Genomic DNA, 24,975 nt, shown 5'->3' with positions numbered 1-24,975 from the left:
TACTAGTAACTCCATTCCTTCCTGGAATCCATACTAGCATAATTACTTTACATAGTGTAGTATTTATATGTTGAATGAGTGCCTTTAAGGGGCGTGTCAGAGTGAGTGAGGAGTCGGGAGCTTGAGTCAAGCTTGCCGGTCTGTTTGCGTGTGAGCGCCTGGATGTGAAAAGCAGTGATGTCATAGTATGGCAGGAAGATCATCAGCGCTGACTCTGCTTCCAATCGCATTGTTGTGATGTCATCTCCTCCGTGCTGGTCAGCGAGGCAGGTGTCAGCACGTGCCCAGGGGAGCATGTCAAAGCCAATGGAAAGGCATACCTCGTGTCTTTGCATTGGTTTTCACTTCTAGTCAAGGAGTCTGGTGTAGTTCCAAAGAACTGAAAACGTTGACTTCTCTGGAACAGAAAAGAAGTGTGACCCTATACTGAATGCAAAAGTACTCTGCTTTGTCTATCAGCGACGGGAGCATTTTGCAACCATCTTGGTGCCAAGGAACTATGTTGAAGTGAGTTGGGTATAGCTTCATTTAAAAAAATGAGTGCTTTGCCAACATGCTGTGGTATCTTGGTGCTTAAGAACTACAAAGTATGTTACAGTGAGTTTAGAAGCTTTAGTAGAAAAAAAGTACTGCCTTGCATCTATCTTGGTACCAAGAAACTATGTTAAAGTGTGTTGGGGACCTTCTTGTGGCATCTTGAAGTCAAGCAACTATAACGTAAGTTGAGAAGCTTCTTTTTAAGAAAAGTAGTGCTTTACTGACATCTTGGTACCTGGGAACTATGTTGAAGTGAGTTGGAGCTTCATTTGGACAAAAGTAGTTTTTTGGTCTTATGGCATCTTGTGTGCCAAGGAACAATATTGAAAGAGAGTTGAGAGCTTCTTTGTAGAAAAGTAGTTCTTTGCTGACATCTTGGTGCAAATGATATAATATATAAATATATTGAGGTGAGTTGAGAACCTAATTTAGACAAAAGTAGTGCTTTTAACACCATGGCATGGTGTCAAGGAACTGTTGAAGTGAGTTGAGGTGCTTCAGTAAAGACCGGTAGTGGTTTGCAGCCATCTTGGTGTCAAGGAATTGTAAGGTAGTTGAGGAGCTTCATTTGGAGAAAAGTAGTGCTTTGCCTTCATCTTGATGCCAAGGAACTATGCTGAAGTGAGTTGAAGACCTTCATTTAGACAAAAGTACTGCTTTGCCGCCATGCTGTGGCATATTGGTGCTTATTAAATACATTAAAGTGAGTTTGTCGTTTGTTGCTGCTATCGTGATGCATCTCACTGCTAAGGAACGATGTTGAAGTGAGTTGAGGGGCTTCATTCATTCTCCCACGACTTACATTGTTTTTTCTCCAAATACATAATCTTGATACTTCAATCAACTTCGTGGTGCATCAATGCTGCATGACATCACCAAGAAAAACAAACTTAGCTAGATTTACAGTATTCGCACTTTTTATTTGTTTTACCGTTTTTCTGCAAGCCAAATGACAAGAACACACAGCATCAATTGAAAATATCCCATTTAATAGTTTACAACTTGTCATCTTTAATCATATACTTTATCATACTTTCAGTCTGACAGTCACACTCACCTTCGAGCTGCGGACTATACGATTCAGTTCAACGCGTCAAACTTGATGGGGCAGTGGGAGGAAAAAAAAACAAAAAACAAAAACCAGACATTCACTCTGCTACAACAAATGTTGTTTTGCAGTCAGGACGAGCCTGGGCGTGCGCTTCATTCATCGCCAGCGTTAATCCTCATTGTAACCACTACCGAAACAAAATCCGATTGTACACACGATTGCGCTATGACAGAGTGGGACAGACTCACACATGAAATTTCTTGCATCTCCAACAAAAACCCGAGTGGGTCGAGTAAAGAAGACATCATTTACATTGGCTTTCACATGCAGCTCACAAACTGAAAATTTGCAGCCAAATAAAATCCTGTAAATAATCACACACACACCAACACACGGTTTACTTTTTCTTCCTTCAAGTGTGCCCAAAGCATTTATGCTGGGCTCATTTCACCATTTGTACACAAGACCTTGTATGGATGAGCATCACCAAAATGAACGGACAAAGGAGACGAGCTAGTTGGGGGCGGGGGTTAAAAACAAAACAAAACACACAAAACAAATGTGGACAAGCTGGACTGAACCTATTCCTTCCCACAGTCATTCTAGTTTTGCGCAGCTCCCCCTTGTGGTCATTGATAAGTAGTGCACTCGAACACGTGCACAACTGAGTGTATTCAATCGAGGTTAATTGGAAGCCGTTCGAGTGTTTATTCCATATCCTTGATATCCAGATTGACCTCCATGTACTACTACTACTACTACTACTACTACTACTAGTTACCCAATCATCGCATGAGTTAAACAACTAGGGCACACCAATACAACAACTGCATATTACTAGTATTTTTTTTTTCCAATCCTGAATGACAATAACTGCACACCAAGTAGGACAACTTTGGCATACTAGTACTAGTGAGGGAAAAGTACCCTTGATGACATTTGGATGCTACTAGAACTACTAGTGAAGCACTAGATGTTATCAAGTAAAATTTGATAATGTCACTAGCAGTACTAGAAGGCAACAGTACCTCACTAGTAACATGTAGTTGCTCTCCTAGTATATAAAAAAGTGCACTACTAGTGTGCAGAAACATACAGTAGTGGGAAAAAACATTACTAGTAAGACATTTTACATGTCAACTTAATTGTCTTGCGTACTGGTACATGGTCATCAATAGTGGTTGACTCGTTTGTCAATAGTAGCACACAGTTGCCAACTATTGCACAGTGTTGCTTCACTAGAAACAAGTAGTCCTACTGGTATGCAGAAACGTGATACAAGTAATGTTTTTTCCACTACTGTCGTGCACGAGTTGTCTCATCCTCCAATAAATTCTGTCCTCACTAGTACGACTTCATGTTACTGGTGAGGGAAAACTGCACTAGTTAACATCTGCGCAGTCCTAGTACGACTAGATGTTAGACTGGAATTTGGTTCGCGGCGAGTTGAGGCTGGAGACTGATCCTAACAAATACGACATCGACCTAAAAAAAAAAGAAAAGTACTTGCCATGACACTGATTTTAAATATGGACTAGTTACCTTGTCTGTATTATATCTACCTTTTTGCCTTCTATGTACCCTCTAATACCCTCATGTTGACTAGTATTGAGAATTAGTACTCATGCTAAAACACGTCAAGAATGCATTTGGTTTGTTTGTTTATAATTTTGTCACTAGTAGCACAAAGTTGTCTAGCGCACCGCTTTTCCTCATTAGTAAGGGATGTCCTGCTAATCAGGACAAAGAGCATACTAGTACATGGTATGCCTACTAGTTTGGCCTAGAAGTGTGACTAGTGCAGCACAAAACCTTTGTTCTACTAGTGTGCCGAGTTGTCTTACTAGTGAGGACAAAGAGCGTACTAGAATGCGGAGCTTTGAGCTAGATATCGACTAAAAGCTCGAACGGGATTTCCTTTCAAATGGAATATGAGGATATATGTAAACAATTTGGGGGTGCATATGAATTATTCTCTTGACTTGGGGGAGATTTCCGTGTTGGTAAAGTACAGTTTTAAAAAGAACACATTTAAGGATCAAATCAACATTTAAATAGTTGCACATACAAGGCCAACAAAAAAGGCGAGATGAAGCAAAATGGGAAAGCTTACTAGTGCAGCGTTGCTGTTTCTCAAGAGCACAGTTCCCCATTCACTCACTAGAAGCAAAACCGAACGGAAAGCCCCAGCAGCTATCTTTGTAAAAAGACGACACATCCACACCCATGAGCCAAGTATGAATCCTAGTCAATCAAATGCATCACTTTAAGAATCTTTTGTACATATATGCATACAATTCGATGTCCTAGCTAATCGTTTGAAGTCTTCATGTGGGTTTTTATTTAAGTGGATCAGCCTTTGTTTGTTTTACAATTATATACAATGTACAGGTAGCAGATCATATTATACCTTTTACAATGGATGAGTGGTGATACAGGGAAGCCTGATGTTGACTACGGTTGACTATTTAGACATATACATAGTGAAGAACTGGTTTAGAAAATGGTATCTAAAAAAAGGATGAAAGATAGTACAAGAGACAAAAAATTTGTAAAAGCCCTCAATATGTACAGAAAAAAGCTAATATAGCATTTGTCAACAGAACAGAAAAAAAGTGAAATTATCTTCCTCCATATACATATATCGTAGCTGAAAAATATTTCCAAAGCTAATAGTCTCTCTGATTTTGGTCACAGGACTTAAGATAGTGAAGCATAGTGATTGAATATCAAAGCATCGTGGGGCCGCTATGGTTGTTTATCGCTAACTTGTAACGGCGCACGTGGACAAATGGCTTTCAGCTTCTTTCATGCAGCTGTGCGCCCCTCATTTGCGACCGGGGACGAAAAGCAGGCCGGCCACTCCAACGAGTTAGTAGAAAGAGAGAATGTTGTGAGGTATCAACGGTAGCCTCCCCCCGACAGAAAAGACCAGAGCCGAGATCAATCGCATGGCTAAACAGTCCTCAGTCCATTAATCGGTAAATCTAAAAACTGGGACAGGACAGTGGATCTTAATGAGATTTTCCACGACAACACTTGATGCCATCCAATGAAAACGGTGACATTAGCTGCCTTTTGTCCCCCCACAATTTGCTTTGTTTGGGGCCTTTCAGGCAAAAAAAAAAAAATGAAGCTCAGCAACATTATCACGGTACCATCGGGATCACGTTGTGAGAATTTGCGTGATTGTGGAGATTGGGCAAAGCCCAGCACAGTGAAAAAACAAACGCGGCTTAAATAAGGAGAACGATGACATAGCATTTCAAATTCGTCACAATCACTTCCCTCACTTTGAAGCACTCCATCAAGCTAACAGAACTTTTTCTCTCGTCGAGTCAGAAAGGCACGTCACTTTGATATCAGGCATAAATAATCAAGTCGATTTACTGCAGAAATCAAACATATTTTCACAGAAATAGTGCCCGTCTCGTCGATGGAGAAAATAAGGAGATGGGAAAGAACAGCATTCAGTGCATGTAACTACATTCATAACAGGCTTCATTGACAGAAGTGTGTGCGAGGTGAGAAGCGGAACCGGGTCAAACAAATGCGTCTCGCTGACCAGTTGACTGCATTAGAGCCACACGGGGAAAAATAATCAGGAATTGTGATTTACACATCAGGATTATGACCATCTCAAAACGTGTGTCTGTGTACTTTGAAGAGTAATACATTTTTCATTGCCCATATCGTCACTGTCGGGTGGAAATCTATGTCCAAATACGGTCAATTTCATATTTTCTCACAAAACGATACAAAGGATCTGTCCTGAAAGTGTGTTATTTTTCACACATTATTAACCAATTTAAAGTGCTGGAAATCAAATCTATTACATCTTTTGCACACTTGGAATTGCCTCCTTTCAACTCTATGGGAGCTGTGCAGTAGAATGTCGCCTCAAGTTTCAAAGTCTGGATGTGATTTTAAATGATAACGAGTGAAAATAGAAACATTTGAGTAAGCCTGTTTTGTTAAAAATAGATCGCTGTAACGCTTCAGTGCAGACGGAACTGGTCAGCAACCAAGGTACGTGTGCGGATTTATTTCTGCCAATTTCCTTGCTTAATCAGCTCCTCGATTTATTTATGACATCACTGATGGCTCGAAGACTTTTGAAAAGCAAGTGTTGGGACAATTATGTAACCTCTGAAGTAATAAAGTCTTTTTGTTGTTGTTGAAGGGTCGGGTTTTGACGCACACGGCTAGCTGGCAGCAACGTGTCTGGACCATTTGGAACAATTAAGGTAATAAATTGGTGATTTAGCAAATTAAATTACAGATTGAACTAAATGTCGGAACGGTGTTGTGTTGATCACAAAAGAAGGTACGATACCAACTTGAACGATGCGATATTTGGTAAAGCAAGCAGAATGGCCTTATTGTAGTGTAATTCCTGAAAAGTAGTGATTTTGGACTTGCGAGGACTCTACCCGACAGTGATGAAATGCAACAACATCTGAGATGGATTTTCAGACATGAATTGAGGAAGGTCACTAAAGTGAATTATCTGAGCATTGCATTATTAGGGCTTTAAAAGGCTCAGAGCAACCATGAGTATGAGTTCATGTTATGTTTAGTACAGTGTTCATGTGAGAGTGGGAAAAAAAAAGAAAATAGCATGACTAACAAAAGAGGTGATGACACCAGAAAGAAAGAAAAGAGAAAGTTGACTGCCAGGTAATCCCGCTTATCGAACGGCTCTTCATCTGGATTGTTTTCTTCCTTCGTTAAAGACGCTCTGCTGCGCGTTTTGTGATGTCACTGAGGGGGAGTCCGTTTGAAAAAGAGGAGCAGGAGGGAGGAGGAGGGGCAAGGCGGGGGGGAAAAAAAAAAGAAAAAAAAAAAAAAAGAATTCATAGTCCCCGTCGGAGGGGCTTTTAGGAGCAAATGAAGCAACTCATCACTGCCACGACTGTGGGGGAAAGTTATTGACCTCGGCCAGGTCTTGCACAGGCGAGCCTTTGTGGTTGTACGTCAGCTTGATCCTCATTCGCAGCTGTTGCTGAAAATGGAGCAGTGGATTTTCATGAGGACTGCAAATACACCGGATAGAAAAAGTCGACTCACCCCTGTTCAAATGCCAGGTTTTTTGATATAAAACGTGAGACCATGATTTTTTTTTTTTTTTTTAACATTTCGCTTTCCACTAACAATGTGAACTACAACCCAATTGACGAAAAATCCTTTGCAGAGGGCAAGTAAAAATAAACAGATGTAATAGTTCAAGTGGGCTTTCCCTGACATTTGTCGTAGCCACAACTAACAGGACAACACATGGTCCACAGACAGCTTCCACGGAGCATCAGAAGGATTTCATTGTTTAAAGGGATCAGTCAGGAAAAGGGAAGCAAAAAAATTCCAAGGCTTTAAGTAGACCATGGAACACGCACGTGGGGAAATTATGGCACAAGAGTGACATGACTGACAAATGGACATCATTCCAAAATTATAGAAAAAGACAAGATTAGAACTACTCAGGGATGTTGTCGTGAAGGCAACAGCAACATTGAAGTACTTGCTGTTGAGCACATACAACAATCTCCCGTTTTTTTCCGTTACCTGGGCTATATGTGGGGGAGGGTGGGAAGACAAAAGCCATATCTTAAGAAGATATATTCTGAAGGAAAAAATAAAACCACTTGAATTCTCCAAATTCTTGGCCACAATCACAAAAGGTTGTTTGGCGCACACAACATTGCTCATCATCAAAACAACACCATGGCTTTGGGGCTATTTTTCTCCAACTCAAACTAGAGCCTTAGAAACGGTGCAAAAAAATATGCACAGTTCGAAATACCAGTCACGCATCTGCTTGAAAACAAAATAATACAACACTGGGAAATCCTTTGGGGTTAATGAGAGCCACTTCAAATGGTGGCAGGTATGTGCTGATTCCAACTTAATGAGTCTGAATGTGATTGGTTAATTCTGAATACACCAAAAACCCCACTTGAAAAGGGAATGTGCACACTTCTGCAACTACATTATCTCAAGTTTCTTACTTGTCTGAAAGAGTTTTTTTTTTTTCAATTGAGTTGCACAGGCATACGCCACATTAATGGTGGAAAAGTTTTTAAATTATTTATCCTGGCCATTTTTTTTATACCAGAAAAACCTGCCATTTGAGCAGGGGTGTGTAGACTTTTGAAATGCACCAACCGACTCAGACTACAGCATACTAACTTTCTGTGGATTGAGGACTCTGATGATCTGTGTGACAGATCCCTGGTTGAGTGCTTGGACGACATTACTGCTGGGGGACAGGAGCTGCAGCTGGAATGTCTGACGAAAAAAAAAAAAAAAAAAGAACACTCACGTGAACAACAGAACTACTGTACATATAAAAGCACGGCGCACTGAACGTGCCAGTCAAAATGAGCCAACCAACGGAGCGCCAACAAAAACCATGTCGGCAGATTTGGTGACAGTGAGCCCTCGTTACCTTTGGTACAGCAGCCTGAAAAACAAAATCCGTCATGTCTGCCTCCGTGGAGTTGGAAGCGTGGATGGTGATGACAGCGACGTTGGGGTTGGGGTTTGCCCTCTCAAACGTGAAGTCTATTTTCAGGCCGTTCTTGTTGTAGGCCGTCATGGGAGGAATACCTGCAGGAACATTTGAGAGCGGGAAGTGTTTGTAAACGAGACACTCGAATGCGGTGCGGAGGGTGAAGCGAGGGCAGGACTCTCACCTGCAGCTGCAATGTCATTAAAGAGGGGCTGTGAGGAGAGGCCATCCAGGAGAAAAGGGGGTTGGGAGGAGGGTACAGAGGGAGCAGGAGCAGTGGCTGGACCGCCTTGGGAGGGGAAGGTCACATCAGAGTTTGATGCACCATGACCCATTAGGAAATGGATCCTCAAAGACATGCTAGAACATCTAGAACAGTGAGCCCCCCTTCATCACGTTCCAGACCACCCCAGCAATATGCAAAAATCAGCGATATAGAAACACCTTACTTAAATACACTCTAGTCATGTTTTTCTAGCATTTGTCACTTGTTTTTTTTGCCCAAAGATAAGTGCATTAAAAATGAAAGTAGAGCCGTTGCTTTCTGTAATCATAAAATTCAGGAGGGGGGAGGATTGAGACATTCATTAATCTCGTCCTAATTGCTTTAGCAAAAATGAGGCTGATCTTGACATACTTCCTGTTCACGCTTCTTCTTTCAAATGTAGTTAAAACACAATGGCGTTGCCACCATCTTGTGGGCAAAAGTGGAATTACACAAAAACAAATTTGAGTTATAACTGGACCAACAAAAAAAAAAGAAAAAAAGATGGGGCATGAACAAAGAATCCGTGATGGAGGGAGGTTTACTGTACAGTACAGTACTCTATTTGGGCTTACTGCCTTACACTGTATTCCAAATTATTAGGCATATTGCAGTTTTTATCTTCCTCAAAAAGTCTAACCGCGTTACACTGAAAACATTTTTAATCATGAGCAATTATATTATGTCACATAATAATGTGGAATTTTACCAAAAATGACAACGGTATGTTTTGCAAATTTAGCCAACAAAAAAAATATAATTCCAAATTATGCACATCAATTTCTAGTTAAGTATAATAGGTTGTAAAGAACTTTGAAAGAAATGTTCAATAGGGTTGAGGTCAGGGAGCGATAGTAGCGATAGTTTTCTCCCTTTATATCCACAACAACTAAAGCTTCAATGGTATTTTGGATGGGATGGTGCATTGTCTTGCATGAGAATTGTTTTACTGCAGAAGGCAGGATTCTCTTCATACCATGGAAGGATGTGGTCAGTTAGAAATTGCTCATATTTTGCAGAGGTCCCTTTGACATCTTCGGGCACCTTAAATAAAAAACTCACTTTCCATTATTCCAGCCCAAAACATCACTCGGCCACATTGCTGCCTTGTGCCTTTTTAATAATTACAACAACAATTCATGATGTTCAGTGTATTCATTCCGGTTGTAAGACGTTGGATTAGTTCATGCTTTTCATCAGAAAAAAAGAATATTTTCCTCAGACTACATGAAAACTGTGACTTGATTAATAATAGGCAACAACTTCCTGGAATTATTTCCCTTTAAATAGACTAAGCTGGGAAATTAACTGGCTAACCGGTTTGAAATCGATCGATATCATGAGAAAGAATTTGCACAAACAATATTCTACAGAAAAGCTATTTAAAGAGGAAGTGATTCTTTATAATAGAATGTTCTATTCACCCCCACTAGTCTAATAAACACAAAACTGTGATTAACACTGTGTTTGAGGAATATGAATTAAGCAGAAAAAATGAGCTTTTTTTGATCAAATCAAATCATTTTCTCACTCGCTGTCGACTGAAAATTACATCACAGCCTTTAGGCTCAGGTCTCAGGTTACGGCCAATCACGGCTCACCTGTTTTCTGAGTTTGCTCATGTGATGTTTGCAAACTGAGCCCTTAGGCACTGTAATGTCATTTTAAGTCCACAGCAAGTGGCAGTACAAGGCAAAATGGCCGCCACGAGATGGATAAAAACAATACATTTTGCTACTTAACTCATATTCCACAAACACGATATTAAGCAGAATACCGCGGTTAGACGAGCGGGGCTGCATTAATATTACTGTAAAGAACATTTTTGACTTGACATCCACTTTAAATTAAACCCTACGTGCCTAACAATTTTGGAACACAGTGTATGTAGCCTTTGCTAATCAACTGAGTCAGTATAATGTTGCTGATGGAGGCGAAAAAAAAAAAAAATCACAAATACAGAATACTTTATACTAAAGTATAAAACTTGATGTTTGATTTTTTTTGTTTCAAATAAAACCACAGAGCAACTCCTACATGTTGACTGTTAAGATTTGCCGTCTCCTACCACTTAGTGAAATGTCACCCAGCAGGTCCAGCAGCTCTCCTCCAGATGACGTAGGCTTGGGGGGCACGGTGGTATGGATTACTGGCACCACATCATTACCACCCAGCAGGTCTAATAAATCATTTGCCTGCCAGGGTTAAGTGTTAAATGAGTGACTCTCGTCAATAGTTACATGTGCTCAAATTAGGCTTCAAAATTAAGTACTCCACTTTCATGTGGGGAAAGTGTCGCTCACCTGGTTGGCTGGTTGACTGACAGGGGGTGGATGTTTAGGTTCCCCAACGGAGGGTTCTGTCTCTCCATTGGTCTGCACGATCTCGGTGGGACCATTAGTGGCCGTTTTCTCCATTATGGGCATTCGCTCGAGGAGAGCTGGCCTGAGGGAGGAGAACAAGCAGTGGAGGATGAACCACACCGAACCACAATAGAAAAGACCAATTCTACTAAATGGTCCATTTTATTTTGGTTTATCTGCCACTTCACCTCATGTGGTCGTATTTCTTGAAAAGTGCGTTGTACTCCACTGCTCTCTGTTGCAGCTCTACGTCAATGCTGCTGCCATATATCGAAACCACCTTCTTGATTCGGCTATGAAAAAAATTGAATGTCAGCAGGAAATTGCAGGGGTGCATGTTGTTCCAAATGAGTTCACGACAGCAAAGCCTTATTATGTATAGTGTTAAATTCGGTGACTCACTTGACACCACTGAAGCGAGTAGACAGCTTCATGATGGCAGTAAGAGAATAGCCTCGAGTCACAGGCGTGGACAGATTGGATACTAGAAGACCTTCCAGCACATCCAGAACTTCATCTTCAGTCACCTTGTTTAGAAAAGGATGGAAATTAATGCATGTCAGCTTAGCAGGCAAAGGTGCTTTGCTATAATATTATACCCCGTTAAAAGATACAGTAACAGTTTTGGTCACACTTTCTCCTTCCGAGCACATTGTGCGGCTCATTCTGGTGTGTGCACCTTGGCCACCCAGGGCCAGTGTAAAAGACATATAACAGCTGCTCAGTACGACAGTAATATTAGACATGCCTCGGAGAGGATAAAGAATATATGCCTGTGAGTATTCTGTCTGTCCACAGGTGTTATTGCACCGTTTGTGTTCAGATGTATTTGCTGAAAAGGTAACAACATGACCACACTTACCAATTGTTTACATGTGTGCCTTAAGTGTTTCACATTATTCAATTCTTCAACATGTACCTGAATGGGCTCCTCTTCTTCACACTGTCCAGAAACCAGTAGGTCACCATATTCTCCTATGCACCAGGATGCGACTTGGACAAGAGGTTGCTACACAGACAGAAACAAGAGTCCATCTCTTCTGCCCTCCTCCATAAAAAAATAAAACTGCATAATAATTCCAGTATGTCCGATATGAATCATCAAGCCGGTTCCCAGTTCTGACCTGTGAGATGTCATCCAGAAGAGCTTTGTAGAGTCTCTGTACTGTGTATGCGTGCATCTCAACACTGTTTGTGATGAGCTGAATGAGGTTGGGCACGGAGTCGTCGCGCACATAACTGCCTGCCTGCAAAGACGAGCAGACAAGCTGATTAGAATGCATACAAGTAGATCTTTGGTAGAAATAGCTCTTTTTTTTTTTTTTTTAAATAAACAGATTTCTCGCTTGGGTGTAACGCATAATTATACGTACTGTAGTGAGAACTCTCATTATTGTGTCTATGTGCCATCTTTTTGAAGGGGCATACCTGTAACACAGACACATTGAGATTTCAGGCAATGTTAAGTTTTCTACTCACAACATAACGAGGTGATAAAGTGATGTACGCTGTCAGATAAGAAAAAGAATCAACAGTCTTTCAGACGATGGATCACTCTTGTTATCATCACACAGCATTTCTTTGGTTTCACTAGGAAAAAATATATATTTGACAAGCCTTTGGGATGTGTTATTTGTCACTGTAGTGCAAAATGGAGCACAACAGTAAGTCAAGTGGAAAATGTGTGTCAATGTCGTACTTTTCTGCTGCTAGGAAGACTCCAGATGCACAGTCGGCTTTAAATTCCGGGTCGCACGAGTCCAGGAAGTAGAGCAGCTCTTTCATCATGCCTCTTATGTTGTTGCCGTTCACCAGGGCAAAGCTCAGTTCCATTGCACGTCTACAGCAGCAACAGGAAGACGGTCAAGGACAGAAACAAAGCAGTTACGTAAAAAGGTGAATGGGCGAAGGTCCTCCATTTCAAAATACTGAAAATCATCCGCTTACCTCTTGATGGATACATCAAGGTCTTTTAAACAATCCACAATGGTACTCCGATGCCTCTGCACTGCATTGTGGTCCGTCTGTACCGTCTTTAGTAGGGATGTCAATGCCACATATCTGCAAGGGTGACAAATACAGGGCTTAATGTTTTTAATTCTGCTCTTCTCTCTTCAGTTTTGGCTTAATACAAGTGTGGGATGAATACTTTGCAAACATGTAATTATCCAAATTATTTTGCATTTTCAGAGTACCAATCCCCCACCAGTTCATAAATGTGACAATCGAGAAACTCAAAAATCCACATAAACATAGGAATTACCTTATATTTTTGTCATTATTAAGGAGGAATCGACCTAATATATTAATTGCCAAAACCTGTAACACAAAAGAGTCATAATAGTGTAAATAAGTAAAGAAATACACTTAAATGCTGTTTTTTGGTTTGTACGAGCTCACCCTCAGTCCACTTTCGGACTTGATGTCCATGATGGTCAACACAGTCTCGTACAGGATTGCATTGCCCACATTTTTACTCGTCTCAGTGTTTGTCGCAACCTACAGCCAAGAATAATACACAGCACATCGGTGTTATACTCAACCTGATGGACGTTTGGTGAGAGTCCTGATCCTATTCAGGTATTCAATTTTTGTGAGAACAGGTGACACTAACATCTCATTTTAAGGCCATTTTAAAAGGCACCACAACAATGGTGACTCATGGACGTTGATATTTTTTATGTATGGACTGATGAACACAGGGGTGCAGATGGCACTGGGAATGGGGGCGGGGGGGCGCATCTCCATCAGTTTCATAAAGACCATAATCCGTCCCCTCCACGTACAGTGACAAAAATCTCTGGTCAAACAGAGGACTAAAATGTTCCTCTTCCATTCGGACTGGTGATGGAGCCAGCACAGCGTATGTTGTGCTACAACTACTGATGTGCTTAAGTTACACAAAAATGTCGGAATTTGTACCACTAAGTCAGAATTTTAATCATCCCTCTTCTTGAAGTCGGATCTCCAACTCAGCAGGGCAGACGAATCTTAGAAGTCAGACAGAATTGATGCTATGTGCTACTCATGTAAAAATTGTAGTTAGACGTTTTGTTGTACATTTATAAAGCTGGGGAGCACGCAATTCTGGCGTTACAGTGTCGCAAGCTCTAAATTCCGACTCTCACTTGAACACATTTTGCTCATTTGACATTTGCTCAACGCGAAAAACAGAAGAAAAAATTTCCAGCAGATGTTTGTAACTTTTTTTTTCTCCTTAGCTATAGTCTTGTGGCATGTAGTCAACAATACCTGAATTGAAATATACTCTTAAAAAAGCAGCGGAAAAATCTTTGTTTTCATTACGAAGCAAATGTATTTTTTCCGTCGGGGTTCGTTCAAGGTCTTCAACAGTCACAAAGACGTTCGTCAACAATTTGAATGGTCTATAACAGTTTTTCTTGTCGCAAAGAAATTTTGAACATGTTCAGCACACACACATACAAGTAAAAATTTGTATTATTCTTATAAACTTAACCCCCACCCCCCAGTTTCAAAATCCCATCTGCGCCTCTTGAGGAACATATGTGTGCTGTATACAACACAACATGATGATGAATGCTGTCAGACAATATAAAGTATCAACAGTCTTTCAGACGATGGATCACTCTATTTATCATCATACAGCATTTCTTTCAATGTGATCTGTCCCATTCTTGTCCTATTCTGTAGCAGTTTCATTTTGTTCCCTTTGTTTGCCATTATTTCTCTTTTGTGGGATACAACAACTGAGCACAGCTGTAATGTGTTAGTATAAATGTGTGTGCGCTGCTAGAAATGCCCAGAGATAAAGGCACATGTGTTGTTTGATAAGGAAATGTCATAGCGGAGTTAATAAAATAAGAAACAAAAATGAATCAACAAAAAATGTCACATAAGGAAATAACCAACTCTAACCTGTGCAAGAATGTCATTCATCGCTTCACTGGAGTCATCGTCACTCCTGCCTAAAATTCGTAGTAGTCTCAATATTCGCACCTAAGAAAAGGAAAACAAGTCTGTTAATACACATGAAATGCAATTCACTTTGTTACAGACTGCTGCACACTGAAGGACGGGGCCAAACTCGACTGAACTGGCAATCGCATGTGAAGAGCATCACAACATCCAACCAAAAAGGCCATGTCGTGTCACGAGACATTTCCGCAAAATAGACATTTCCAGGTATTAATGAGATTGAGCCAGCCACTGCAATTGCCAAGCCAGAGTATATTTATTATTCAATATGTACCTGTGGGTGAAGAAGCAAAGCGTTAAGTGTTTCTGCTACAAATCCACACTAACTTTCGCAATAAAAATTATGTTTCTCGGAACAAAGCGACATCCAGGCAGTGGCGCTAAGCCATAATAATATGTATTGTGCTTTACAATAATACTTAATCATATTCATAATCAGGGCTGCACATCAGCAGTGTACTTGAGCTTGACTAGAAGCCTCCAGTTTAGATCTGACTTTATTGTTGCCAACAGAAGACATTTGGCGTTGGAGACATTTTTATTTTTTCAATAGTTGCTAGAATGGTTGGAGAAGTCACTGAATACAGTGACAATATCTTTAAATTGGCAACACTTTGACAAGTTCACAAGTCGCTGCTTCTTTTTTTTTTGCCCGCACTGTTGACATATACATACAGACCATAATCCATATGCACCTGTGGATGACAAAATAAAGAGCTGGAAAGGCTTTGGTACGGAAATACATAAATATAGTCAATGAATGGAGCCAACAATCTTACAAACAGTCACAATCTCCTTCTACAGAATTTCTTGTTTGCTTCCTAACTTTAATTATAACATAGCTACAGCAGCCAGGGCAATCAGCTTCCTCCTTGACAACTGCACCATGCTGTTTGTGGGTCAATTAAAAAAAAAAAAAAGTGAATACAGTGTATGTAGCGCCTCAAAACCATGTTTTCCAAGAAGAACACTGGCCATTGTAGTTTTTCTGTTGGAGCGAGTTGATTATGTACATGGGGGTCAATAGCCTGATGTGCAGGTGTGAGTTGTGGACTGTATTTTTTTTTTTTTGCAATTGTCCAGTTCAGTCTCTTTCGGCCACATGGCTCAGAATATGACGGGTCTGACAATTTCTGTTTTGTCAACTGTGGGCATGGTTTAGCCGTGTGGCATTTCAGCAATTAAAACTTTGATGTTTTTCAACATTACTCTTGAGACAGATTTAGGAGATTTACCTGTAGAAAAGGATCGCTTATGCCCGACACATCATGCTCAGGTGAGTATCCAGACATGATTAGGTTCTTCAGGATTCTCACCAGTTGAGGAACCAGCTACAAAAAAAGATCAAGATCAAAAGAGAAAAGAGGTGGTGTCACAATATTTTGTTTAGACATTCCAATACGCTGCATCAATACTTACAGGAAAAGTAAAAATTTAAATGTCATTATTATCATTAGCAACCATCAAGAACAAAATGGTGGGGTTAGCTGTTAAGTAAAAACTTAGGCAATCAAACTGAAAATCGCTTGATATGTCAAATCAAATCCTTTGTAGAGAAATATTTGGTTAGAAGGACACATATTTAGCTTACAGGATCACTACACTATGAGAATTTAGTGAAAATAAATGTTATTTTAGGATTAGATTCTGTTAGAAACCAGAAGAAAATTGATCTTCAAGTGCTCTATTTTTGAGGACTAATTCAACATTTTATGTACGTTAATGGTTTCTGGTCTAACCAAGGTTGAGCGGATACACACATTTTACACAAATTGTGGGGATGGTGACAATCAACCCGAAATAAAACAGAGCTGCCCTAACTTAACAGTAGCATTGTTGCTTTAGTTTGAACTGTTAAAGAGAACATTTCCCCACAACTACACACGAAAGACCGTCATCTACATGAATACATGGAAGCAACCTCGGCGACGAACATTGTAAATACCATCAGTTCCTGGTGATAACACCTGTGACAGTCGTGAGAATAGACCCACTCAACAGTGACCAAATGAGTCGTCTATTTGGCAAATCAGATAAAAAGAATTGGATGAGGAGTGCAGCTAACAAATAAACCACCGGATCGGATACTAACACGCACTGACATTGCAATGATCACCGTACAAGATAAATACAAATTTAAAAAAATTTTGAGGAGGAAAAAGAAAAAAAAAAAAGCACCATGAATTACAGGACAGATTGGTTACATCTCAGGTGACTTGTGAAGATTGAATACTAATTACAGCATGCACCAGCTATGAGATCAGAATGCACTCTTACCTTCTCATTCTAACACAATGCAGGAATTGTAACAAGGACAAATGACAGAAAAAATATGAGGTAGATGTTAGGGAGTGGAAAATCATTCACTTTCAGAGAGCTCAAAATAAGTAGATCATGAACATGGGGGGTGGCGCTTCAGGCACAGTTTTTGCTGCATCAAGAGACGACAGCCAGCAAGTGAAATAGAGTACAAGCAAAAAAGACAGCAAAAGAAAGATAAGACTGACGCACAATTCAGTCAAAATCCCAGGTGTTAGCATTGTCTTACAGTGTGTGACTTAAGAGCTAGTATTCTACTTGGCCACTTTTATTTAGTAGGTAGTGGAGAAGTGGGTATAGGCACACGGGATTAATAGCTCTCTTTGCATTAATGGCCTTGCCTGGTGAATAACTGCCTCATTCATTTTAGTGGTGGGAGCTGTTAATCCAGTGTGCAGACATCCAGTTTTCTTCTACCGTCACACGCATATTTTTATCCTGCACGTGACCTAGAAATAGCTGGATGTGCATTTTTGGGCTGTGCTGAGCTTTGCCATTAACTTTCTCTCACAAGTGTCCACTTAATCTTAAACTGAGAGATGAAAATGTGAACACAAGGGAGGCATCGAGTATGACACTTTAAGTGTGACATGAGCTTACTCTGCTAAATCCAAGCGCTGAGTGCAAATGCAGGCACTAAATACAGCTATTAGCAGAGGTAGTCACACAACCAAGTTAATGTCTGTGAAAAGTAGAACAAGCAGAAGCGCAGGTCCAACGGCCAACGTTTGAGGTCAGGCGATGGCGCGTCACAGCCGCGTATAGCGGAGGACTTTCAGACGATTGAAATGAATGAATGCTAAAACACGCCTGGGCGCCGCTAATTGCATTTGAAGTGTCCACAATCAATGCGTCCTTCAATTTACATTAGTTCTCTATTTTTTTTTTTTTATCTGGAGATTGTTTGCACATTATGTATAACAGCTAGAGCAGGCAGCAGTTAGTGTTTGCCTTTACATGACTTGGCGGAAGTACTGTCTCCTAGTAAGCCAGTCATCAGTGTATTTCTTGGGACGTGGTCACTTCCTCACTTGGGTTAGTCAGCCAGTCAGGTGCTTGTATAGTGAATATAGGCATCCGATTGGCCGCATAACGCGAATCCAGGAAGGGGAGCGCTTCCAAGCAACATGGCCGGCAAAATTATATTTTAATGACGATATTTTAATATTTTAATTTTAATCATATTTTAATCAATGACGACATCGAAGCACTTTTAATTCCCTGAATATTATGACATCCCCAATTATCAGGTTTTTTTTCCTCCCGTCAAGGTCATCTGGTGGGCCAGATATAATTGGAAGCAGGCCAAATTTTGGCCCGCGGACCGCACGCTGCAATTCGCTGGTGTGGAGTTTACTGATTGTAAAATGGTTGACTCGTTAGCCCGTGTTGAGTAACTCGACTACTACGTATGTTTTCTTACACGTTTTTTCAATAAAGTGCAACAGCGGCTGTGTCTATCCTTCACCACTTGTGGGGGTGTTACAACACCTTCTAACTATGGTAGGCTATAGAAGTGAATTGCATCTTCCTTGTTAAGCGTGAAATTATTCCCAACTTTGGATATGCTCATGCGTCTTTTACAGAGTATTCACTCCTGGCTTGCCGGCATTGCATAACTTATTTCTGCACGGAGTGGTGTGTGCGACTGCCCTAACATTCGGTGTGGAAAAATGATTCCTGTGAAGCTTCGAGGCAGATATTTTCTTTGAACATATTTTGTCATCTAATTATTTGAGTTTATCGATTACTCTTTGCAGCCCAACCATCTATTAATATCACATCCAGGTGTGCCATTAAATCTGCTTCGTTTGGTGCACAAAATAAAAACATCAAACAAGGCAGGATAACAGATCAAGTAAATATCCTGACCTAAACAGAATGGGTTTGTACCTTTCTGAAGTGAGACAGCATGTCAGGACTTCTCTCACACATTTCAGTAAGGAGGACAACAGATGTATGGAGAACACCTAAGGGATAAACAAACAAAAAGTCATTATGCTGACGGAGGAGGGGTGGTGTGCACAACGGAGTTGTGTGGGAGTGCGTTGATGTTTTTATGCTGCTGTAAAGGAAGGTAATAAGACTTCTGTAACGGCGAGTTGGAGATGAGTTTGTGACAAATCATGGCAGCAGTTCCAATATTCTCCGCAGGAGCTTTCGAATCACATGCTAATGGTTTCAAATGATCATTTACAAACAGAAATGCAAACTATGCATTCGGGGTATCACATAGTTACTAGGAGTGAGTGTGAGCGAGCGAGATAATAGAATAACATTGTAAAATGGATACTGTTGCTGTCCATTGAAGTGAATCTGCACTTAGATATTCTAATTAGAGTCTCTGTGTCTGCTTCAAAGTATGTAGCCAAACAACCAATAACAAAAGGTTTCGCCAGGCCATGTTTAGAACGAGTGTCTCCATTCACTGCCAGAACCAGCTTCCAAACACATACTTCCGCTTGAGATCACACTTCCCCCATTCACTTTGCATTAGAGATGCGCAAAGACGCACAACACACCGAAGAGGAAACACGACAAGTGTTCAAATGGGTCCGGTGTCAATAACCTTATAATATGAACGTAACATTTTAAGCTAATACTTGTAGAAATATTTTCACTGATCTGAGACCGACTAATCAATGCAAATTTCCCAGAGGGAGTCATCCCAAAGGGATCAATAAAGTCAAGTCTAAGTCAAGTCTAAATCTAAGGTCAAAACTGTATGGCCAAAAAGTTGATTACTATGACAATGAGTGACACTTATTCAAATGTAAATGCTGTTCTTTGATGACTTTGTGAGCCTTGTGGATACCAGGTTGTTTTACCTTGCTAACAGTTGGTGTAAGCTGAAAAACAAAACGGTAACTACTTCTTATAGTCATTATTACAGACACGGACCTTGTACATGCTCACTTCAAATATTAGAGCACCTGTATTTGAATCTGTATAATAGTATTTTGTATCATGGATTTATAATATATGCTGGTGTAAAACCGTTTTAATATTTTTGAAAAAATAAGATTTTCAGACAGCACAGCCCTGATGCTTCAGAGGGAGGAAAGTACTTTTTTTTTAACTAAATCTTTCAGTTTGTTATATCTATCTATATCTGTAAGAGACTTGGTATTAATTCATTTATTTAGCTTTACGCTCATTAATTCTCCTCTGCCCTGTGAAGTACACGCATCAAGCAGGGCAGAGGGCAGAGCACAGCACAGCGAGTGGCAGAGAACAGGATGAGTGGCGCAGTGGTGAAGGGCAGCCACCGAACGCATCCTGACAAAGCATTTGCACTAACCATGGTTCTTCTCGCTCAGCAGGTTTTTTGTGGCTGGAAGGAACATTTCCATGAGTTCAGGAACCTTTCTGATGACGTGAACTGCACACAGTGCCGCCTGTCAGCAAAACAAACATTTTAGATATAAGACACAGGCGGAAAAGCAAAGTTTAACCATCAACAATTTTCGACTTGGTGTTTAATAATTCTTCAGCATATACACAAAACACACACGTTTACTTACGAATAGTCAACATGCTGGAATCTGTAGTTTTCTTACCTTAACTACATTAAGTGTTTTCTTAAAATTATTATCGTCATTATTTTCAGGTGTATACATATGGTTCAGCTAGCTAAAATGCAGTCCAAAACTAGAGTTCATCAATATTTCTTTTTTACATCTCTGAATAAGGCGCAAGCTGTACTGTTATCTTAAACTAGTGAATTCAATTCCAGTGATTTGTGGAGCTTTCAAGTTGCATATTACAGCATATTTTTGGATGGTTCAATTATGGTCACTCATGACAACACAATTTGAGAATTAGACACAACAGAAACACATAAAACCTTTGTACGACAGAAGACAAGAGGAGGCATTATTGCATATTTACTGCTAGAGACCGCATTTATTTTAATCATATGGAACTCAGTTCATCGAGACGCAGCTCACCTTTTTCCTCAAGTAAGAGTTTGATGTTTTGAGCAGTTTCTCAACCTCTCCGGCCAGGTCACGGCACATTTCTGAGGAGCCCATGCAGCCCAAAGTGCACAAGGCCAGTCCCTGGACGTACTGTGTGCTGTGATTCAAGTCACTGAAGGACAACAGAGAACAATTACATTCAGCAATTCCAGGGAGCATCATTGAATGTATGCGTCGTTTGTTTTGTTTAAACAAACAGACATTAAGGACACTACGGAAACATACTATGAAGAACAACAACAGATTTCCCAGCAGAATATCGAATGGACACATTGAGTCTCAGGCCACAGCTTACTTCTTAATGCAATTTGTCATTAATAGATGTACGTCCTGCCTCTCGTCCAACAACAGCATAGCTCCCAAATAACCTATCCGCTTGTCAGTAAACTTCTGGGATGCAATCAGCTTCAGGCACTCAAGCTGGGGGAAAAAAAAGGATAAGAGATTTATAGTCACGATATTACACAGTGTCCATCAGTATCATATACTCTGCACACAACGCTTACCTGCCCAAAGTGCGCCGGGTAGCCCAACATGTGCATATAAAGGAGCTTTGCCACATTTCTACAACGATATGTATTGTCCTCCTCTCTAAAAGATGAGCGGATAGCAGCACACTCTTTTTGGATCATTTCGCGCTCCTCTGCCTGGGTCCGCGCTGTCCGGATAGTCCGGATCAGCTCCCGCAATCTGATCGGAGCTGGCATTCTCTGGAACATAGACGGCAAAAAAGGTTGGCAAACTAAAACACCGGGTGCAGAATAGAACGTCCAACAACATCCGCCAATGGTGGGAGTAATAACTGACTTTAGAGCTGCCAATTGAAATGAACCTTTTCTTTGGCTCGTTCGTTTCACAGTGCAGAGAGAAATATGAGGCGAAATCCCAAATCCTTGGCCAACTTCTGACAGCAAACATGCCACGGGAAAAGGTTGGTGAAATTATTAGGGCCCGACCAATTAATTGGCCAACCGATTTAATCTGCCGATTATGGCCCTTCAAACATGAGCCAAAAATAATCGGCCAAATGGCTGATGTTTGCCACTTGTTTTTACCTTTCTGTATTCCAACCATTTACAGCAGTTTTACACAACACTGGTTTCATTATTTTATATTATTCCACACAAATATATATACAATAATCTTGTATCCTTAAATATATATATATATAATGAAATTTGTTGATAAGGTCATTCTATGGACTTGTCATTCATTAAAAACAAAGCAAACTTTCTTTTTTTTTTTTAATACAAGCAATACTTGGGTGAGCAATCCAAATTGAGCAATGCATTGACCTGGATGTCATAATTCTACACACAAATAAAGTAGCTGTTTATTTATTTTATTTTTTAAAATAAAATAAAAACATAATGCACCATAAATCAAACAAATGCGTTAAATGTGACAAATTCAACTACTGGTAACACAAACACGCATATGTCAAGGACTAATGTCCTTCCAACGGCGTATAATTTATGTCCGTTGAAATACGTTGGCGGAATACATGTATTTTATGCATCATATCTTTTTTTACCGTAATTAATTGGCTGATTAATCTGTATTTTTCACCATTGGCCTAAAAAAATCTTATCGGTCAGGCCCTAGTATTTACATGTAGTACAAGTGTTAAGTTTAAATTCTCCTGTGATTATTAAAACCAACACCCAGTTAAACACAAAACCAAACATAAAAGAAGGGTGGGATATCTTTTATAAAATCAAACGCATCATTGAAAAATATCATGCCACGGTTTGTGAGGAACTGAACTATGAACCGAGAAACAATCACGACAGTGGATTATGACCGTCAATTAGTGCACTTGGTCTCACTGCCCTGATGCCTTTCAACTGGTAGACTGCCAAACATAATTAAGCTGCTGTAGCAAATGTAAGCCAATCCACCGCTTCCAAATGGATTTGCGCTGCCAGAAAATTCTCACAAGATTTCCACATTCACTGTGTAGATAAAGATTTCCCTCTAGGTACAATTCGTCAAGCATTCCCAAAATGGCAAAAAAAAAAAAAAAAAAAAAAGACCACAGATGCTGGGGATGGGCATAATTATTAGTTGATGAATTCGTCCTCTACAATCGCTAACACAAGATAATGAACGGATGTTAGATAATTTAATATAGCCTACCATCACTCGTTGTAAAGTATTGTAATGCCTGCGCATGTGGTCAAGGATGGTCAAAGGGTGGTCAAAGACATCAGTGCACTTTCAATCGGTCTATTGTACAAATAGTAAGAAAACAAACATGTAACAAGCGCATTCATACACGACCTGCCCATGGCCACAACTCACGCTGGGGCACTCAACATGCAAAAAACTCAGCCTAAGTCTACAACTTTTGGATAACCAGTCTCAGCTTTGTTTTGTAACAGAGGTTTAATTGGGCCTCAAGTGCAACTGCCTATACTTCTGTTATTGTTTTGGGTTTTGTAAACAAATGTTAGGAAGCTTTTAATGTTTAAGTGTTAAGGCCCTTGCTGTTACAAATGATTATTCTGGAATAAAGACTAAGGATATCAATGGAAGCAAGCCAAAGGGCACAAGTAACACAACATACATTTTTACCTACTACCATGACAATAGGTAAAACAACTATAGATCGCAGTGTCACAAGTTGTCAGTTTATAAACAATCTAAAAATAGGCTGCGACAAAATGTCAAAGCCCGGGCAGGGAAGAACAACTCTTGCTGCAACACAAACTGTCGAGTGTGATCCAACAGCATTCATATAACCTGTAGTCGTTACAAAAGGGGTCTTCCAGTCTCTTGCTGTGTTGAACACTAAATCCTGCCCTTACCAAGAGCTGTTTTAATTAAAAATTCCTTCTGGATGCAGAACAAGGCAGCATTCTTAGATCTTAACATTCTTGTGATATCCAATACTCTTAGACATTGTAACTGTCACTGTTATTAGAGTCAGGATAAATCTCAATATGAGTAAGGCGGGATCTTGTGTGTTCACAAGGTGGTTCAAATTCTGTCCATCATTTAAAAAACTGTGAAAGTGATTTTAATGTTAAACAATACTGACTGTGTACACAATTACTGATGGAGTCAGAGGCAGTTTCCCACTCAAAAGTGTTACAATTACAGTGATCATTTTGTTCACTAGAATGGTGATGACATGAAATATTCAAGTTTGATTTCTAAACTCAGAAATCCAAATTTGGCAGTGTGAAGCGCATTGAATTGCCTTGTGTATGAACTATGCAATATATAAACGAAGCGGCCTTGCCTATTTTTTCCCTTTAGCAACATTACATTCAAGCGCAACTCCATTGCAGACGGAGATCTGGGTGAGTCAGTTGGGTTTTTCAAGGACCTATTAAGGACTTGCTATAAGGAGGTGGAATTACCAAAAGGGTTTGTGTCATGTCAAACATACAGCTAAGTCTGTCGGCAGACTTCAACACTACCCAATGGGTGAAGTTCTACATAACACTGGAGATTATGTAGCGATGCACTCGATTAGTGCACTCGTGGAACTCCATCATGGCTGAGAGTGGCGTTAAGTGCACTCCTTGCAACACAAAGCAGAGACATTAAAACATGGAAAGAATAAAGTGTTTCGTGTCTCATAAGAGGGCTTAAGTGATATTCCATGTTTGATGAGCACTGTCAATACATTTCTTGACAATCAGGAATCTCACCGATAGCATTTGAAAAACAGCAATCAGAAGAACTATTCTACTAGCAAAATCCTAAAATAAACCATACAAAAGCTATGAAATGGGCATCCTAATGGGGCAAGGCACCAGCCATGTAGATACGTGGCTCATATGGGAATAGTATGTATGCACTGTGAAATGTTCCTAACAAGTTTTCCCCCTCGTGAGATTTGTTGCGCTAGATTTTGTTTCAAGGGGCCGAGACCAAGAAATAACAAGCTTGTCAAAGCTTCCGTTTACCACTGGGAGAAGTCAACCTGCCACGTACCGTACAACAACAGATTAAACAGGCTTTCAAAATCACATTCTTGAAAG

The 24,975-nt window shown here is 40.2% G+C and overlaps 1 protein-coding gene across 2 annotated transcripts in view; it reads right to left on the bottom strand.

Annotated features, from left to right (window-relative positions):
- Nucleotides 1-1,505: 1,505 nt before the first annotated feature.
- ap1g1 (adaptor related protein complex 1 subunit gamma 1) overlaps nt 1,506-24,975 on the bottom strand; it is a 27,130-nt gene continuing 3,660 nt past the window's right edge. The window contains exons 2-23 of one of the 2 annotated variants that reach the window (XM_086025079.1): nt 21,487-21,690; nt 21,276-21,400; nt 20,951-21,092; nt 20,302-20,398; nt 18,894-18,970; nt 15,917-16,012; nt 14,622-14,702; nt 13,125-13,223; nt 12,988-13,043; nt 12,672-12,785; nt 12,424-12,564; nt 12,098-12,152; nt 11,849-11,971; nt 11,644-11,733; nt 11,127-11,251; nt 10,913-11,017; nt 10,665-10,806; nt 10,430-10,556; nt 8,281-8,385; nt 8,034-8,194; nt 7,775-7,873; nt 1,506-6,593 (exon numbers count right to left, since the gene is read on the bottom strand). In XM_086025079.1, the coding sequence (XP_085881205.1) occupies nt 6,492-6,593; nt 7,775-7,873; nt 8,034-8,194; nt 8,281-8,385; nt 10,430-10,556; nt 10,665-10,806; nt 10,913-11,017; nt 11,127-11,251; nt 11,644-11,733; nt 11,849-11,971; nt 12,098-12,152; nt 12,424-12,564; nt 12,672-12,785; nt 12,988-13,043; nt 13,125-13,223; nt 14,622-14,702; nt 15,917-16,012; nt 18,894-18,970; nt 20,302-20,398; nt 20,951-21,092; nt 21,276-21,400; nt 21,487-21,687 (2,463 nt within the window). In that variant the 5' untranslated portion in view covers nt 21,688-21,690 and the 3' untranslated portion in view covers nt 1,506-6,491. The remainder of the gene's footprint in view (nt 6,594-7,774; nt 7,874-8,033; nt 8,195-8,280; nt 8,386-10,429; nt 10,557-10,664; nt 10,807-10,912; nt 11,018-11,126; nt 11,252-11,643; nt 11,734-11,848; nt 11,972-12,097; nt 12,153-12,423; nt 12,565-12,671; nt 12,786-12,987; nt 13,044-13,124; nt 13,224-14,621; nt 14,703-15,916; nt 16,013-18,893; nt 18,971-20,301; nt 20,399-20,950; nt 21,093-21,275; nt 21,401-21,486; nt 21,691-24,975) is intronic. The other variant, XM_086025080.1, reaches the window with a different exon arrangement.

This window comes from Filicampus tigris, chromosome 3 (genome assembly GCF_054856515.1).
Source record: "Filicampus tigris isolate MCC_2025a chromosome 3, RoL_Ftig_1.0, whole genome shotgun sequence".
NCBI lineage: Eukaryota > Metazoa > Chordata > Actinopteri > Syngnathiformes > Syngnathidae > Filicampus > Filicampus tigris.
The sequence above is the reverse complement of the archived record's forward strand: the minus strand, read 5'-3'. Positions and strand labels throughout refer to the sequence as shown.